The sequence below is a fragment of the Myxine glutinosa genome, chromosome 13 (assembly GCF_964187855.1).
Source record: "Myxine glutinosa chromosome 13, kmMyxGlut1.1, whole genome shotgun sequence".
In the NCBI taxonomy this organism is placed as follows: Eukaryota; Metazoa; Chordata; class Myxini; order Myxiniformes; family Myxinidae; genus Myxine; species Myxine glutinosa.
Window position 1 is genome coordinate 58,117,403 of NC_136273.1, and position 19,824 is coordinate 58,137,226.

Below are 19,824 nucleotides of genomic sequence, written 5' to 3' on the forward strand. Positions count from 1 at the left end.
GCGCTCCACGGGGTTACCACGAAGGGGCTCCCTGTCGGCCCCTCGTCAAGGGCGGAGCCGGTAACCCCCGCACCCAATGAGAAGCAACGTGCCGATTCCACGAGGCGGAGCTAACGAGCCGAGGGCGTGTCACTCCCCGCCGGATATACGCGGCCCCGCGCCGGATGTGACGAGAGATGCGCCCCGAGCTTGGAAGGAAAAGACGCCACCCTCCCGAGCGCTGAGCGACCTCCCCAGCTTGAGACCAAAGTCGCGACCCACAAGCGCTGTGATACCTTCACGCATCTCTGGACACCACCGTACGTGATTCTGTCCCTGAGCCAGGTGCACCTGAGCCATCGCGACCTGCCTCCCCTTTTCATCAACCCCCGTGTGAGTCAGCATTTTGTCCCGTGTGTCTGTCGTCTGTCCGGGGATAATATAAGAGTGTGTCTAAGTGCCTGTCTTCCTGTAATATACCTCTAGCCCCTGTAATCTAACCTTTTTCCGTACGAATATACTTGAGAATCGAAACCCTGGTGTCGTATTGTGTCATTATAACCCAGCCGGGTGTCTTCTCTTTCCTATTGAGCCAGCGTAGCGCGATTAGTCAACATTCGGGCACAATCGGGTAACTTGTACGGATACGGCGGCCATCCCGCTCGGCCCACCATACCATCAAAGTCGTATCTGTAACAATTGGTGTCGGGAGTGAGATTCGAGGCCCGACCAAATTTTGAAGAAAAAAAAAAAACGAATAGAGAAAAAAAAAAAATTTGGTCAAAATTTGGAGCGGCCGAAATTTGTTTTGTTTTACGAAACTCGAATTTTGCAAGTCGCGCTATGGCGGATCAAGACGGCTGGGGTCCGGTAGGGGAGAGTGAGGTAGGGTCGATCCAGGACCAAAATGAGGGACAGGAGGAGAGCGAAGCAGTGAGGGCGGCAGGTTCGCAAAATAGCGCCGTCACGCACGAAGAAGCGGGCGCGCAAAATGGCGCCTCGCTGATCACCGCGCCAGCGACCGTGGCAGCGCCCCCGGTGGATTGGAACTTGTTTTTTTTCATACAAATGAAGGCCCTTATGGCCCAGAATAGCGAGAAAATGAGGGAGGAAATGAGGGCTGATAATGAGCGATTGGGTGAGCGGTTGGGGAACCGGATGGATGCTCAGGGTGAGCGATTGGAGGGCCAAATGGGGGTAATGAGGGACGAAGCGAGGGGTACCAGTGAGAAGTTAGACAATAATTTTGAGGAGTTAGACAAGAAAATTGAGAAGTTAGACAATAATTTTGAGGAGTTAGACAAGAAAATTGGGAAGTTAGACAATAATTTTGAGGAGTTAGACAACGGGATAAAAGAAGTAAAGAATGGGTTAACGGGGGTAGAAAATAGAATGGCTGCCCAGGAGAATCAGATAGAGGGAGTGAAAAATGGGGTAGAGGGAGAGGAGATTAGAAGAGGTGTGAGTGAGGAGGTCGGAGGAGTGCGCGAGGAGGTGAGGCACTGTAAGGAGCACATGGAGAAGGAGGTGAGAAAGGGGACTGTAAAGTTACAAGGGGGCATAGAGGACCTGACGCAGGAGGTGGAGCAGCTGACGGTGGGACAGACGGAGTTAGTGGAGCAGGTTCAAAGGAACACTGCGGTATTAGGAGGGTTGAAAGCGACACGGAAAGAAGTGGAAGAGGGGGTGAGCGAAATTAAGAAGCGACGGAGAGGGGATAACAAAGAGATAAAAGAGGAGATAAAAGAATTGGTCCAAAGTCTGTGTTTGGATCGTGATGTGCTCGTTAACCGGATGAGGGATTCGCAGGTGATGGAGGAGAAGCGAAGAGGAAGAGGACCCGGTGTAAGTGGTGACCAATATGGTCGTGCGTATGATGCGCCAGGGGATTTAATAAGCTTGGGGGTCGAGATGGACCCGGGTGTTCGTGAGAGGCCGTGGGTGAAGTGTGCGACAGGTCTGGTGTGCGAAAATGGAGGTGTGCAAGAAAGTCCGACTCTGGGGTGTGTGAGGAAAAAGTGCGTGCCAAGGAGTGAGTGTGCTGGCGAGAGTGAGTCGGTCGTAGCGCGTGTGCGAGGGAGCACATGGAAGCGTGGTGTGGTGAGTGTTACAGAGGGTGTGACGGGAGAGTGTGCGCAGGAGTGTGCGCGAGAAAGGTGTGTGACGGACAGGTGCATGAGGAAAGAGTGCGCTGTCAGAAGTAAGGAAGAGTGTCCACCTGTGGGGAGTGTTACAGAGGGTGTGACGGGAGAGTGTGCGCAGGAGTGTGCGCGAGAAAGGTGTGTGACGGACAGGTGCATGGGGAAAGAGTGCGCTGTCAAGAGTAAGGGTGAGTGCTCTGTCAGGAATGGAGGTGAAAGTAGTGAGAGTGACATGGAGCGTGAGTTAGTTGTGACAGGTGAGCGAGGATGTACACCTGGGATGGAAGGATGCACACCTGGAATGGTAGAGCGTGAGTGGGAATGCACGCTGGAGTTGGTGGTGAGGCACGTGGTTGGGTGTGCGAATGAGAGCACACCTGTGATTGTCACAGAGGAGGTGACCGAGGAGGGGGTGCGAAGAGGTGTTTTGGTGAGGTGTGCTACCAACGAATGTGTGCCAAAGTGTTCGGTGGTCAGGTGTGTGACCAAGGCTGTGAGTGGAATGGGTGTGCCTGGGTGTGTAAGGAACGGTACGAGGAGCATGGGCACAGCTGGATGTGTGAGCAAGGAACGGGCTGCGGGGTGTAAGCGTCCAGGTGAAGCATCGACATTAAACGGGTTAGAGGTTAGAGCGACTTTTAGCCGAAGCAGGCCCTCGGTGCGTGCCGGGCCTCGCTTTGAACGGCCGCGTCCAGGCTCCACTAGGCGGAGCTGGCAGCCTGATAGAAAGGGTCGTCATGGCGACCACCTTTTGTTGAGGCATTCCGGCAGGTCGAGATCGGGACATTGGATGGCTCCACGCCGAGGTGATGCGTGGGATCTCGGCCCGGGTAAGCCCCCGTCCCTGCACCGAGTGCCGGACGCATCCAGCCGCAGGCACAAAACAACCAGCATCCATTGCTTGGCTTTACGAAGCCGGGCTTTGGACAGGGATTGGCGCACCGAGAGGTATTAGTGAGGAGACTGGGTGATGAGGATAGTGTTTTGGCCCCAAAATTAGAGAAAAACAAAATTTGATGATTGGCAAGGGATTGGCAGTAGTGATTGGCAGATGATGGGCAGTGATTGGCAAATTTTTAATTTGTTGAAATTTGATGTGCAAAATTGGTAGTGAGAGACCCCCGATGTGGTGGGATGGCAAATCCATCATCCTTCCCATGCGGGGGGCAAAGGAGCAATAGCTTATGGGGTGTATGGCAGTGAAAACTAGCCCGGGTGGGTTAGGTTATATTGATAGGGATCTAGCGAAGATGACAGTAGGTAACGTTGAGATTAGTTAGTGACTGATACCTGTAGTGGGGACGCAGGTAGATTAGTATGGATGATAATGACGAGGGAGCGCAATAGTTTAAAGGGACGACTGGGAAGCGCAAGTTTCAGAGGGGAGTAGTTAGATGAGATGATGCCGTGTGTGTGTGAGGATGGAACAGGTGTGATTGCACAGGTGTGCAACTGGACAGGTGTGTGGAGCAGTGTGTGAGTAGTGAGTGTGTGGATCAGCGCGAATGCGCTTGGGGAGAGAAGGGTGCAGGTGGCACCAGGTGTGAGAGCACAGGTGTGCAGGTACAGGTGTGTGGAGAGAGTTGGAGTAAGTGGTACGGAGTGGTGTGCATGGTGCGAAGGTGTGGATGGGGGAAGAGTGGACCCCTTTCACGAGTACCCGGGGCGGGTAGTGTAAGTGTTAGGTAGAGGGTATAGGTAAATTGTGGTTGGATATTGGCATTTGTGGTGCGGTTGCAGAATGGTGTTGTGGATGGGTGCATTAGTGTTGTGGAAATGGCTGGGCGTGTAGCCTGTTAGTGTGTGTAGTTGGTTGGGCACTCCACCACTGTGAGGATGTCGGCCAGGTGAGGCCGCAGGTGGGCTCTGGGAGCCGGTAGTTGTGAGTGGGTGCCTGAGGATCCCGGGTGTGGATCGGGCAGCCCAGTGCCAGAGAGGGCACGGAGTGGGGAGAGAGCCAGAGGGCCTTCCCCTGGTAGTTAGGTTAGGGTAAGGAGCAGGTAAGCTCGGAGGCAACTGCAGTGGTGGAGGTGTGCAGGTGGGTAGACCCACTGGGAGAGGTACACGTCGCAGCCCAGAAATTGTACGAGGGCACCGGGAGATGAATCGGGGGAGTGAGACCCCAAATTGAAGAGCGCCACAGTTTGGTCAATGGGAATTGGTTTTTAGAACCCATAGTGTAAGAGGGCCAATGGTTTGGCCGGAGAGAGACCCCGGGTAGTGTAAAGTTGTTAAAGTCATTTAGGAAATAGTTAGGATTGATGAACCTGTCGCACCATACGCAGCCACTTACCTGTGGTGATGATGATGACTCCACACCTGTGTTTTCTTTGTTTGTGTTGCAGAAATGAGAATTGCTGTTGGATTTGTGAGACGCATCACGACGTGGATGAGACATTGGGGTGATTCCATCTCTCCCTCCCTAGGAGGGACTGATGATGAATTGGTGATGGCAAATTTTGATGTTGAGTTGGAAATGGCAAATTTTGATGAGAGTTGAAAATGGCAAATTTGATTGGTTAGGAGGGAGAGAAGACGAATTTGGTTTATGGGAGGAACGGGGAAGACAGTAGGGATGTTTGTGGATTTGTAAAGTAGATGTTTATGGGTAGTGTTGTGTTTTGTTGATACAGTAAGGGGTAAGGGAGGGGCCATGTAGGTTACCTGGTGGGGGGGGCGTACGGTAGGAACGTACCTGTCTCACCTGGTTCCCATGTGCCCCCAGTGTGCATCACCTTGCATTGCGTGCACTTTTGCGCCCTTACCACCTTGCTCACTTGTCTTGTTTTTGTCTCCCACCTCCGAGGATCTGGCTTTGGGGTAGAGAGAGAGGAGAGAGAGGTGCTGGCGACGCAGTTGTGGGCCTGCACTTTCGCTGCTTGCTGCCGGGATCGATACACCATATGGACCGCAATGTTTGTGGCCACCCACGATGGACCGCAGTTCGTTTGCGGCCAAGCACCACTCGGGGATGGACCTATGGGTCAACGTGGCACCTATGCCATACAGGTGAACCACTTTTAAGTAACACCAAGTGCACCACAAGAAGAGCAAGAGACACCTGCAGGGTTAGGGGTTGTCGAATTTATTTTTATTCCAATGAACAATGGTCTGCACCGATTGGTGGTGGGGTGGTGCTTTTGATGCGCGGGAAGGGTGCTCTGCACGTTATTAAAGGCCGTCGGCCACAGAGCACTCGTGGGTTGGTGTATCGATGTTGGCAAGCGCGCTCTCTCTATGCATAACATCTGCATGTGTTCCTCCAAAAACAGGTCCTGGATCGTAGTGTAAATAGCAGCGTAGTCTTGTAAATAATGCTCCCTACCGGCTGTATGTTTAGTTTGAGAATTCTTTCCGGATTCGGTTATCCTGTGGGTGTGTTTCTGTGAGGAGAAGGGTGCAACGTCGCAGGGGGACATATTTACTCATTTGTGAATATCTGTAAAACTGTCGCACTCAGGGTAGAGTTAATAGTAGAGGGAACTACATTGCGTGCCACACTAAAGTAGGTAAAAATTTATCGGGTCGGGACGCCCCGAGGGTAGAGAAGGGTGCAATGTTGCGAATATGGAATTTGGCCTCCATATCCGCTTGTAAATATTCCCCTATTTTCTCCGATACTCCCCAACTCTCCCTTACCCCATTCCCTAGTCCCATTGTCTGTAAACAACACCCATTAGAGCCGATCTTCCCCTTCATCCCCCCATTAAATGTCGTGCCCAGGTCCCCCGCACCACACGTAGACAATTATAGGACATCTTGCTAGTTATTCTTAATCTATGTCAGTTAAGGACTTGTTTCCATTAATTATGACTCTTCGTTGCACCAGAATGTGATTATATGGCACCTGTTAGGAAGTTTAGGACCTCCCCATACCTCTCCGCATCTCTTCCCCATGAAGAAGCGCCAACTACAACAACAACAACAAAAGAGGGGGGCGGCGCGGTGACGGCATGGGGAGTGGGCGTCCTCCTTCCGGCTCGGTTAGCCACCATTGACCACGCGCTCCACGGGGTTACCACGAAGGGGCTCCCTGTCGGCCCCTCGTCAAGGGCGGAGCCGGTAACCCCCGCACCCAATGAGAAGCAACGTGCCGATTCCACGAGGCGGAGCTAACGAGCCGAGGGCGTGTCACTCCCCGCCGGATATACGCGGCCCCGCGCCGGATGTGACGAGAGATGCGCCCCGAGCTTGGAAGGAAAAGACGCCACCCTCCCGAGCGCTGAGCGACCTCCCCAGCTTGAGACCAAAGTCGCGACCCACAAGCGCTGTGATACCTTCACGCATCTCTGGACACCACCGTACGTGATTCTGTCCCTGAGCCAGGTGCACCTGAGCCATCGCGACCTGCCTCCCCTTTTCATCAACCCCCGTGTGAGTCAGCATTTTGTCCCGTGTGTCTGTCGTCTGTCCGGGGATAATATAAGAGTGTGTCTAAGTGCCTGTCTTCCTGTAATATACCTCTAGCCCCTGTAATCTAACCTTTTTCCGTACGAATATACTTGAGAATCGAAACCCTGGTGTCGTATTGTGTCATTATAACCCAGCCGGGTGTCTTCTCTTTCCTATTGAGCCAGCGTAGCGCGATTAGTCAACATTCGGGCACAATCGGGTAACTTGTACGGATACGGCGGCCATCCCGCTCGGCCCACCATACCATCAAAGTCGTATCTGTAACAATATATATAAAAGAAAGTTTTTTTTTTTTTTTTTTTTTTTTTTTTTTTTTTTTTTTTTTTTTTTTTGGTATACAAGATCGAGGCTCGTGAAAGAGCTAACATTAATCACACAAAAGTCAAACCGACACATAAAACATATGATAAGGGGAGTGGTAGACAAGATGGGGAAAGAGGGGGAAGGACACAAACACAACATTTGAGAGCAGGGACATCGAGAGAACTGTGGGAGGGAGAGGGCTTGGGGGGAGGTGGGAGAGGTATAAAACATATGGACACTGCAAGGACTTCCAGGAAAGAAGTCGATGTTGGCTGAACGGATCTTCTTCAAACTTTCAGAGGTTCATCAGTGAGTGCCTGGGAGTGTTTTAGGCCAAAAAAAATTGATGAAAAAAAAAAAAACGTTTTTTTCGAGTTAAAAAGTAAAAACGCTCGATAGTGCCTAAGCCTATTTAAATTAATGACAGTTATATACAAGTAAACATTCGCCATTCGTCCCGTCCCCCCCCCTAATCCCCTCCTCCTCCCCGCCCAGCAACGCCGGGTATTTCTGCTAGTTCTGTATTAGTATAAGATTTTACCCTGCGCAAGCAGCGTCATCTCCCTGCAGGGGGCACTGGTGATGCTGCTTGTACTAGAAAGAGAGTTGTTGATCTGTGCGTTTCCATTTCTCTCCGAGATGGCTGAATGGATCTTCGTCAAACTTTCAGAGGTTCATGAGTGAGTGCCTGGGAGTGTTTTAGACAAATAAAAAATAAACACATTTTTGAGAAAAAAAAATTATTAGTTTTTTTGGATTTTTAAAAAATCGTTCCATAGCACCTAAGCCTTTTTGATTAGTGACAGTTATATACAAGTACACATTCACATAAATAAATACAAAACAATCACCAGACATTTGAACACAAATAATAAAACAAGCGTTACGCCTAGGTCCCCCGTCGTTGAAGTGATGCGAGTTGACAAAGTGGAAGACGCAGGGCGGTCATCTTGGATTTTGACGTGGAGACCCAATTTTCAATAGCGTTCTCCCTTATGCGTAGATACACCCACACATCAGATTAGACATTGGTACTTCGCTTATTTTTCAAGATATTCCGCTCACAAGGTTCAAACATACATGGCGGCGGCCATCTTGGATTTTGACGTGGCGACCCAATTTTCAATAGCATTCTTCCTTATGCGTAGATACACCCACACTCCAGATTAGACGTTAGTAGTTCGTTTATTTTTCACAATATTTCGCTCACAAGGTTCAGACATATTTATGGTGGTGGCCATCTTGGATTTTGACGTGGCGATCCAATATTTTCAATAGCGTTCTTCCTTATGCCTAGATACACTCACACACCAGATGAGAAGTTGCTACTTCTCTTATTTTTCAAGATATTCCGTTCGAAAGGTTCAGACATACATGGCGTCCGACATACATGGCGGTGGCCATGTTGGATTTTGACGTGGGTTGCACCCACACACCAAATTAGAATTCGGTCCTTCGCTTACGCACGCACGCATGGACGGAGGGGAAAACCATAGTCCCCCTTTCGCTCCGCGGTGCGACGGGGGACAACAATTCCGGAAGTTGTCGAAGTTAGTGGTAAGGCTTCTTCTTCTTCCTGAACGTCATCATACTTAACTCAGAAACGTGATGAACAGCACATTCACCAGCATATATTCAACGAAAAGGTAAAATTATGATTTGACATTTGTGATGGATTGTGATTTGGATGTAATTGCTTTTCCATAATATTTGCCCTCATTTCAAATATGTTAATGTTTCTTTTTCGCCTGCGTAGAAACACTGCGTGATCTACGGACCTAATCGAGCAGCCGAATTCGGTTCAAACGATGCTGGGTCAATGGGGAAAAGGACGCACATGAGCAGGTCGAAAGGAAACAAAATGTACACGTCTTTTATTTACAATGGCACAGCAAAAAAGGATGAGAAGCAGACTTAACAATTCTTACCTATCTTAATTCCAACATAGGCGCCTGTCTCACACATGGGGTGAATCACACACTGGTTAGACTCACACCGGTGGACAGGCCGACGATGACGGGTCCGGCAGTTCCTGCGCGTGGCGTACGGATCGATCCAGCAGACAGCATGAAGTAGGATCAGCACGGAGGAGGATCCGCCACTTGAAGGTCAGGTCAGCATGGACGATGAACCAGCTCGAGGACGAAGGAGAAGCGCAGCACGGACAAACCAGCTCGCAGAACAACCAGCTTGAAGGACGAACGAGGAGATGGAGCCTGAAGCATGATCGGCACGGACCTTTATTGGGTGGAATGTCCTTCTAGATGGTTACACGGCCTCCCATTGGCCGAGTTTGGTCATGTACGGTCATTCCCCCTCCTTCTCGAAGGTTCCACAGCCTCCCATTGGCCGAGGTTGGTCACGTGTGGTCATTCCCCCGCCTCCCCCCTGGAAGGTTTCATTCCCCGCCTACTTTTGGAAGGTTTCATTCCCCTCCTACCACTGTCGCGGTTGATCACGTGGACTGTTTCTCCCCGCCCACGAACCAACGTCTTCGTTCACCCATACGAGGTGTTGGAATCCTGCCTAACTCGATGCATATCTGCTTTAATTACTACAAAATGGGAAGGGAGCTAATCTTTACATTTAATAAGAAATAACTGACTACTGCAGGCTACATGTTGTTGTGTAATTAACTGGAGGGGGTGTCCTTTAGTGCAAAACCATAACAATATATATATATATATATATATAATTATATTGTTGCGGATCTCGAGTTCGTCGACGTACTGATGGGGGGTAAGCCCTGCTCCCCCTCGAGCTTGAGTCCACGAGGCCGCCCCCATGTTATACTCGTGGTGGACGGATTGCCGGGCAATTCCAGCCGCCGAGCCCTCAGCTAACGCGCGGAAGGGTTAATGGTCACGACCCGAGTACCTTCGACACACGCAGCCGTGAGAACGGGGGCTGAACCTCGCACGAGTCATGCTGGTCTTTAACACCCAAGCGGTTGTGCGTCACGTAACTCGTGCCGTTAATCACTATGAACCTGATCGAGCGGTTTTAACTCGTGCAATGCTAGGCCAATGGTGAAAGGACGAAGACGGCCAGGTTGGAAACAAACCACAGGATTTATTCACAAATGTACAATAGTTATAGAAAAGGGACACAGTGGAGAACCTTAACAGCCTTACTCACGTTCCCAGACAAAGGCCCTCAGACTCGTTTGGGGAAGGGGAGGAAGAGGGGAACGTGCACAAAGCATGGCCGCTTGGTGCAGTTCGCCTGGACGGCTCGTTTGGCGGATCACCCCAAGGATGTTCGCGGCAGGGACGTCGATCACAGTCGTGCACGTAACGGGAACCCAAGGAGCGTATCCCAAAGTCAGCGAGGCAAAGCGCACGTGCAGGGAGTCCAGGCAAAGGTCGTCAGGGCAGAGAGAGCGTTCAGAGTGCGAATCCAGAGAGCGAATCCAGAGAGAGACCAAATCGAATCCAGAGCCAGAGAGTCCAGAGTCCAGAGAGAGAATCCAGAGCCAGAGAGAGAATCCAGAACCAGAGAGAGAATCCAGAGCCAGAGAGAGAGTCCAGAGTCCAGAGCGGAGAGAGAGTCCAGAGCCCAGAGAGAGTCCAGAGCCCAGAGAGAGTCCAGAGTCCAGAGAGTCCAGAGCCCAGAGAGAGCCCAGAGCCCAGAGAGAGAGTTTGGGGGTCCGGGCCAGGTTTTATATCCCCCGGAGCCCCACTAGAATGTTCCACGGGCCTCCACTGGCCGCCGGGGGTCACGTGTTGTGACAGCCCCTCATTAGTCACTCCCCTTAGCTCTCATTGGCCGCCATTATTGGCCACTCCCTTTCGCTCCCATTGGCTGTTCGCTGCTTACCAGCCACGCCCTCCAGCTCCTCCTTCGGGCCTGCTAGACTTGCCCTAGGCCCATAACATGGCATTCCAGGCTTCAATGAGGCCTACCCATTGAATTGACTTCCGTTTCCGGTCTTGCTGGCGACGGTTCGTTTTTTCGCAGGTCTCCACGCTCTCCATCGAAATCGAAGTTAAGTCATTGTTCCAATTTGTATTTTCGTTATAACTGTATTTCTTTTATGGTGTATGTACGTTTATTGTCCCGTCAAAGATTTTCGGTGCAAATCTTTCATACCTGTATTGAAAATCGCGTTAATTCGTGTCGTCTCGAGGTCTTGTACAGTGTACACTGTACAACCTTGAGGCTTTGTTTTTCTCTCAGCGCCTGTCGTTTGTGATCCAATAACTTTCGTTCTCTGTTTTCGCAGTCTTTCCACCCCAAAGCCTACTTCCTTATGTAAATCTCAACTCAAAAAAAAACAAAAAAAAAGACTACCTTCTCTGTGCTCATTCGTTTATTCATTCTTATTCGTTCGTTCGTTCTTCGACCACGTGTTTCTCCCCCATTTCCCCAGATAGATTGTCAAATTTCAATTCGTTATTTTATCGTCCATGTGATATTGTTTGATTATAGTTAGTTTTGGTTTGAATTTCCTGTAACTCGCAATTAATTAATCGTTTTCTGCCCTTGTGTGTGGCCTTGTAGTTGTACCCCCGTCGGTGTTTTGTTAACTTAAGTGTGTTTTGCTTGGCTCTTGGTTTTTTCCCTTCTACCCCGAACATAATACTGTCTAACGTTCTAATTCCCCACCCCCCCCCCCCCAAAAAAAACCAAAAAAAAACAAAAACATTTATTTTATTTTCTCCACGTGTACTGTTGTCTCATCCTGTATTTTCTGTCCAGGTGTGCTGTTCGCCCCACCCCCATTATCTCCTTGCCATCCACCGTTTGCCCTGTTCACGTGACTCGTGGTGGTCCCTCTCGGCTCTCCCCCCGTTGGTATTTTTGTGCATATAAGATTGTTCATAGTTCTGTTTAAATATTTTTAAATATGTTTAACCTTTCCCCTTCTGTTTTTTATTCAGTGGTATATTACAACACGCTGTTTTTCTTCCTATTTAAAAGGCTTTTCTCAATTTCCTCTCCAACTCATTCCACTTCAAAAAAAAGAAATTCAATATCTTATACGTCTCCCTCACTACATGGTCTAAATTCACATTCATTCCATCCCTCCTCCATCATCCTGAACCGGATTGCTAACTTGAAAATCACAACAAACCCAATTTGTTATCAATGTTCGTCTTTCATTAATCATCCACTTTCTAAACTCCCCTCTTGCCCCTCCCATCCAAATCCCCCCCCTTGCACCTACACTCCGAAACTTCCCCCTTGCCCCTCCACTCTTAAACTCCCCCCTTGCCCCTCCACTCCTGAACTCCCCCCTTGCCCTTCCCCTCCTAAACTTCCCATTTGCCCCTCCCCTCCTAATCCCCCCCTTGCCCCTCCACTCCTGATCTCCCCCCTTTCCCCTTCCCTCCAAAACTCCCCCCTTGCCCCTCCCCTCCTAAACTCCCCCCTCACTCCTCCCCTTCAAAACTCCCCCCCAATCCCTCCCATTCAATTCTCCCCCCATACCATTCCTCTCCAATTCTCTCTCCTCCCCCCTCCTCCTCCAAGCTGCCTCCTCCCCACTTCGTCTCCATTCTATCTCATACCTCCACCCCCCCAAACCTTCTACTTTCCTCTGCCCCCCCTCAAACAACCCCTCACTGTGCCGCATCCCTTCACCAGCAAACCTTTCATCCTCCTCATCCTTCCCTTTCTTGGAACTCTTCTGCAACATCTGAAACACTATCAACTGCTCTCCCTACCTCCCCCTCTCATCCTTCATCTTACCCTACTCCTCCCCTCCCCTGTCCTGTACCCGATGCTCCCCCTCTCTCTTCATTAACGGTATGGACCTCAAACATCCGGGGCCTTCGCTCAAACCTGACTGATCTCTCCATACAGGTTGCTTCTGACAATCCAGACTTGATCTGCTTAACAGAGACTTTCCTCCTTCAAGATGTCTCTGATTCCTTAATATCTCTTCCTGGTTACTCCCTCCTCCGGTATGATAGACCTGAGCCTCGGCCTGGTGGTGGGGTGGCTATCTTTGTCAAAAACTCTCTTCCTCACTCTCCTTGCACTGCTCTCTTTCCTCCTCACCCGCAGGAGTACCTCTGGTTACGGCTTCCTCTCCGCTCCCACCTTTTGTTCATATGTGTTCTGTACCGTCCCCCAAACAGTGATGACTCCATCTACATTTCAATGTCTGACAACATGGACCAACTTCTATCCACTCATCCCAACTCTCTCTTCCTCATATGTGGTGACTTCAACTGTCATCATGCCACCTGGTTGGGTGTGGGTTCCTCTCTCACTAGTCATGGCACCTCAGCAAAGGACTTCTGTGACTCACTGGGATTGACACAATCTGTCAATTTCCCGACCCGGATCTCAGCCAATGGAGTATCTTCTCTTCTAGACTTGGTTATGACAAACTTCCCTGCTAATGTCTGCTGCTCTTCTTCTGCTCCAATCGGTTCTTCTGATCATGTGCTTGTCAAAGTGGACATCTCTCTGGCCATTCTCAGAGAGCCTCCTCAGCGTCGACGAGTCTGGCATTTCACTCAGGCCGACTGGGACGGTCTTCAAGCAGCCATCAATCGTCTGGATTGGTCTCCCATCTCCACTGCCTCTGACATCAATTCTTCCTGGGAATTCTTCCAAAGCAAACTGATCTCTCTCATGCACAGATTTATCCCATCTCGCCTTCAATTGTCTTACCCTTCCTCCCGTCCATGGTACACTGAATCTTGTGGTGAGGCAGTTGCCCTGAAACAACTTGCCTTTGCCTCTTGGAAGGCTAATCCAACTGAAGGAAATCTCAGTTCCTTCCACCAAGCTCGGAACAAGTGTGTGTCTACCCTCAGGAGTGCCAGGAAGCACTATCTCTCCTCACTCAAGAATGAACTCTCAAACCTGTCTCCTTCCTCCAAATCCTGGTGGCGTCTGGTCAAATCCGTTTCTGGTGTTTGTTCCCCCTCCATCCCCTCCCTTACCTCAAATGGCCACACAGTTGACATCGCACGTGACAAAGCCGAATGCCTCAACTCTGTGTTCGCCTCGAAATCCTTAGTCCCAAACCCATCTCTCTCTGTTCCCACCTTTCCCAGTCGAACCCAAATGCTCCTGGACTCTGTGTCCTTCTCTCCTGACAAGGTGGAGGAGTTTTTGTCAAACCTCGACTCTGATTCTGCAACTGGACCAGACGGCATCAGCCCACGGGTCCTAAAATCCTGCTCTGCCGCTCTATCTCACCCTCTCTCTGTTCTTTTCACCCTATCCTTTGCTCAAGGTCATCTGCCAGCATCCTGGAAATCAGCTAACATTACCGCTTTACACAAAAAAGGTGCAAAAACAGATCCTTGCAACTACAGACCAATCAGCCTGCTCCCATTTATCAGCAAAGTCATGGAATCCATCATTGCTTCGGATATGAAATCTTTCCTCTTCTCCAATGGCTTGATCTCTGATCATCAATTTGGTTTCAGACCAGGTCACTCTACTCTGGACATGCTGCTTCTGCTGTCTCAACAATGGATGGAGGTCCTGAATGCCAAACAGGAAATCAGAGCTGTCTCCCTTGACATATCAAGGGCCTTTGATACGGTCTGGCACCCAGCTCTGCTCACCAAACTCTCCTCCTATGGTATCCATGGAAATCTCCATGCATGGCTTGCGGACTTCCTCTCTGGTCGTAGTCAACGTGTGGCCCTGAATGGATTTCTCTCATCTCCCCTTCCTGTTCAGGCTGGAGTTCCCCAAGGAAGTGTGCTGGGCCCTGTGCTTTTTCTGGTCTTTATCAATGATCTCTCTGACTCTCTGGAAAATCCTCTCTATCTCTTTGCTGATGACTCCACTCTCTGCCGCTCCATTCCTCTTCCCTCAGATAGGCAGTCTGCAGCCTCCTCACTCTCTGAAGACCTGGACAAAATCACAGACTGGTCAAACAAGTGGAACATGTCTTTCAATCCTGCCAAATCTCACTCTCTTACTATGTCTCTCCGAAAAGATCGACTGGACAACCCTCCCATCTACTTTCTCAACAATCCTCTCCAAGAAGTTCTGTCACTCAAGCTTTTGGGTCTCACTATCTGCCATGATCTTTCTTGGGAAAACCACATTTCCAAGCTGGCCTCCAAAGCCAGTCGCCGACTGGGCATCCTCCGTCGTGCGAAGTCCTTCCTCGGCACACCTGAGCTCCTCACCACATACAAGGCTTTCATCCGCAGCTCAATGGAATACTGTTCTCCCCTATGGGCTGGTGCTCCTGCCTCACACCTGGCTCGGCTTCACGCTGTTGAATCCAAAGCTTTCAAAATCATTGGAATCTCCCGCGATGAAGCTATCTCTGAGGGCCTTTCACTCACTCACCGCAGGCAGGTAGGTGGTCTTTCTGTCTTCTACCGACTCCTCTCCGGCCTTGCTCCCCCAGCTCTCTCCGTGCTCTGTCCCCCAAATATTCCTACAGGTCGCACAAGATCTGCCAGCAACCCTCTGATGGTTAAACTGCCGAAATCTCGGCTCTCTGCTCACCTTCACTCTTTCATTCCTCTTTTCTCCCGCCTGTGGAACAAACTCCCACACTCCCTTCAATCCCTCTCCTCCCTCCAGGTCTTTAAAACAGCTGTTCACCACCATCTCTTATCTTCCCCCATCCATAACCTTGATCTTTTCTACCCCCACTAATTCACCCCAGATCCACCTTGTTTGAAATTCCAACTTATTTCCTGGAAATCCTGGCAGTGTCCATATGTTTATACCTCTCCCACCCCCCCCCCCTTCACATGCCTCCCCCCCTTCACATGCCTCCCCCCTTCACATGCCTCCCCCCCAAAGCCCTCTCCCTCCCACAGATCTCTCGATGTCTCCATGTCTCTCGGTCCCTGCTCTCAAATGTTGTGTTTGTGTCCTTCCCCCTCTCTCCCCATCTTGTCTACCGCTCCCGATGTTATTTGTTTTATGTGTCTGTTTGTCTTTCTGTGTGATTAATTTTCGCTCTTTCACGAGCCTCGATCTTGTATACAAAAAAAAAAAAAAAAAAAAAAAAAAAAAAAAACCCTTTCTCTACCTGCCTCAACGCATACTAACACTGGGAAGGAGACTATACTTCACATTTAATAAGAAATAACTGACTAAGCGAGGCTACATGTTGTAATGCAACTAACTATAGGGAGGTTGCCTTTATTTACAAAACCACAACAATACATATATGGGCGGAGCCCCCATCCTTGAGGCAGCACTCAATCTTTCTCCATCTGTGACAGAGCCGAAGGCCTTTGAGACATCCAGCGTAGTGTTACGGATTCGGCACTAATTGTTATTGTTGTTATTATTATTATTGTTGGTTCTAAGTATTATGGTTATTGTTGTTTAAGGGAAATGGTTATTGTGGTTAAAAGGTTAAAAGCGCTCATGAAAAAGAGACAGGAAGCCGGAGGACGACGACGGAGAGAGGAAGAATAAGAAGGCGTGAGGAAAAAAAGACGTGTCTTGAAGCTCCGTACGGAGCGGAGTTGAGCGAACGTCGCGAGTGAGCTTTGAGTCCGTGAAAAGAATCGTGCGATCGGTGTTATCGCTGGAGTATTGAAAAAAGCCTGCGTAGTCAGGTACAGGCGTTTGATTCCGGAGAATCCTCGCCTAGAGGCTGCGGCTCGAGGAAGAGCCGTCCGCCGTTTTGGGAACCTCGCGCGTAGTTCGCGGAACAAGGTTTTGCCACGTCCGCTGGTCTCGCCCTCCGGTGGTTTGCCGGGGATGTGTGTGCGTGACAGCGGCGTTTGAAGAATACAGTGCGGATCGCCGGTTGAACGGTGAATGTGCACGTTTGGATCGTTTCTTTGGGATTCCTCTTTCCACCGCTAATTTGCTGTTGGTTGGGACCACGTGACGGTCCCCGCCTTGCCTACACCTCCTTACTCGCCTCATCGCCTCTTCGCCGGGAGCACCATTGAGTTACAGAGACATTGAGGAGTGTTCGGTCATATTCACTGGGAGAGCAGTGAGTTCTATTACTTTAATAGATGGTACCATCTTGAGATATTGATTGTATTGTAGATTGCTATAATTGTTGTATCGTTATCCCTGTGTGATTTTAAATATATTATTGGTTTGTTGATACCTCTTGGTGTGGTTCCCATAGTGATTTTGACACGGAATAACATTTTTCTGCCGTGGCTCCTCCCGGGGTTCGGAGGTATACAGAGACCAGGAGGTCGGGGAGGAACACGTAACAGAAATTGGGGGCTCGTCCGGGATATAAAATTCCCTAAATTTAGTCCGGGAAAGAATTCCCTAACATTCCCAGAATTCCCAAATTTGGAACTTTTTCCAACATTCCCAAATTTTTCCAAAAAAAAAATAAATTTTTACATTTCTTGTGTGAAGCTTAACAGGTGTTAACAATAGTCACCATGGAGTTTGACGCAGAGAAGTTTGCAGTGACCCCTAGTGAGGCACAGTTCAGAGCGTTATTAAAATCGGACCTCTTGGTATTGGCCAGACATTTTAGCTTGGAGGTTCGAACGAATATGAGGAAAGCAGAGATGCAGAGATTGGTGATAGACTCTCTGGTGGGACAAGGAACATGGGAAGAGGGAGCATTGGATTGGTTACCCGAGGAACAAGAAAATGTGGAGCTCCGGAAACTGGAGATGCAATTGCAGAGCCAGGAAAGGTTAAAAGCAGAAGAAAGAGAACTCCAGGAAAGGTTAGAAGAGAAAAAAGCACAAGAAAGAGCAGAGGAAAGGAGAGTTGAAAGAGACCTCGAAGAAAGAAGAGAAGAGAAAAAAGCAGAGGAAAGGAGAGCTGCAAGGGAACTCGAAGCAGAGGAGAGAAAAGCCGAAAGGGAGTTAAAGGAACGTGAAATGGCGCTTCAGCAGGAAATTAAACTCAAGGAGCTGGATTTAAGCAAAGAACGGGGAGAGGTACCATCCATGCCGACTGGTTCGACACCTAGTCAGAACACCTGGGATGTTGGCAGACATGTGAGGCTGGTTCCACCCTTCAATGAAAAGGAGTTAGCCAATTTTTTTTCACACTTTGAGAAAGTGGCTCAACTGCTAAAATGGCCTGAGGAGTCCTGGACCATGTTAGTGCAAAGTGTTCTGGTGGGTAAAGCTCAAGATATTTATTCGGCTTTACCGATTGACCAATGTGCAGATTATGAGATAGTGAAAAAAAACATTCTCAAAGCCTATGAATTGGTCCCGGAAGCTTACCAGCAAAAATTCCGGAATGCCAGGAAGAGGGAGAGTGAGACCCATGTGGAGTTTGCCAGAATGAAAGAAACCATGCTTGATAGGTGGTGTGATTGAAAAGGGGTTGGGAAAGACTTCGAACTTTTGCGACAATTGATCCTGGTGGAGGAATTCCAACAGTGTGTCCACAAGGACATTAAAGTACATCTGGAGGAAAGGAAAGTACCAAAGTTGTATGAGGCAGCAACCATGGCAGGGACTATGCCTTAACACACAGGATGGGTTCACAAACCTAACTTGTCGCCTAGACCTAAACAGGGTAGCTATGGTACATCCGGTGCGAAGAACGAAAATTCATGGGGGCGGCCTCGAGATGACTATGAGGACATCCCTGATACCACGACTTCTAGAAATCAGAAGACAACAGTTCCAAGGCAGACTTATCCTCCGGGGGGCTCGAGACAAATCACGAGTTTCTCCTCCTACTTGCGCTTTTTTCAATAAACCTGGACACTTGATGTCCCGATGTTATGCTATGGGAAGGCAAAATCAGGAGCGGAGTCAGACTAGTACAACTCCGAATGCAATGGCAAATGTGAGAAATCGCCCTCAACAGGGTTACCAACCATTTATTTCAGAGGGGTTTGTGTCATTGGATGGAGACTCGACTAACCAGAAACCGGTTAGGGTATTGAGGGACACAGGAGCACATCAGTCTTTGATGCTTGAAGGCATTTTGCCATTGTCAGAGAAGACGGCAACTGGGGTTAGTGTTCGCTTACAGGGGGTTGGTGGCTGTGTTAAAGCTCAACTTCATGTCATCCATTTAGAATCTGATTTGGTGTCAGGACCGATCACCGTAGGTTTACAAGCCACTCTTCCTGTAGAGGGAGTATCTTTTGTTATCGGGAATGATTTGGCTGGTGGTCAAGTTTCTGGTAACCCGATAGTTGTTAAAAAAACCCAGTAGGGAAAATAACCCCACACCAGTTAGGGATGGCGGCAAATTTGGCAAGTTATTTGTCGGTGGACTGAACTTCAAAACAAAGGAAGAAGTTCTGACCTCTGTCTTCAGTAAAAATGGACCGCTTTTGGAAGTGAGGCTGGTAAAAGATAGGGAAACGCAAAAGTCAAGAGGGTTTGGCTTTGTCACGTTTGAAAACACAAAGGACGCCAAAGAGGCAGAGAAGGATTGGAATGGCAAGGATTTGGATGGTCGGACCATAGCCGTAGAGAAGGCAGGCCGTAGGCATTGAGGGGGCTACAGAAGAGGGAAAACGTGGCGGTAGTTTTGGTAGTGGCCGAGAAGGACACCGCTATTCATGTGACAACAGTGACAAGCGGTCCAACCGTGATTATTACGAAAGTTAGAAAGAGTGGAAGCCCTGAATGCTGCGGAGCAGCCGAGCAAAAATTCCTCCATGGATTAACCGTGAACGCCACGTTCCTAAAGGCGTCAATGTTGTGAACTTCCCTACACGGATTAACCGTGAACTCCACGTTCCTAAGGGCGTCCATGTAGTGAGTACTTCCAGGCCTCACCACCCAACCACCATGGAACCTGGCTTTCAGCTCGGCCTCCCGGAGAAAGGTGCTGTAGATTTGTTTGACTTTGGATTGTGATCACTACCCCTTAACCTTCATTCATAAAATGAAAAATAAAAATCAGAGGTTGATGAGATGGAGTTTGGCTTTGCAGGGGGTTCAACTTGGAAATTGAACATGTAAAGGGCAGGGACAATGTTGTGGCTGACGCTTTGTCCAGAGTGAATTAGCTTTGGAAATCTCTGTAAGTTGTTTGCAATTTTGTTGCTTTATTTTTTGGGAAATATTGATTATTGTTGCCCATGGGAATTGATGATTTGGGTTGTGAGTTTACTTTTGTTGGT

The 19,824-nt window shown here is 49.3% G+C and overlaps 1 protein-coding gene across 1 annotated transcript in view; it reads left to right on the top strand.

The window, feature by feature from the left end:
- Nucleotides 1–4,934: 4,934 nt before the first annotated feature.
- Nucleotides 4,935–19,824, top strand: part of LOC137415943 (mitochondrial adenyl nucleotide antiporter SLC25A25) — a 210,929-nt gene continuing 196,039 nt past the window's right edge. The window contains exon 1 of the mRNA XM_078767548.1: nucleotides 4,935–5,129. Coding sequence (XP_078623674.1) covers nucleotides 5,034–5,129 — 96 coding nt within the window. The 5' untranslated portion in view covers nucleotides 4,935–5,033. The remainder of the gene's footprint in view (nucleotides 5,130–19,824) is intronic.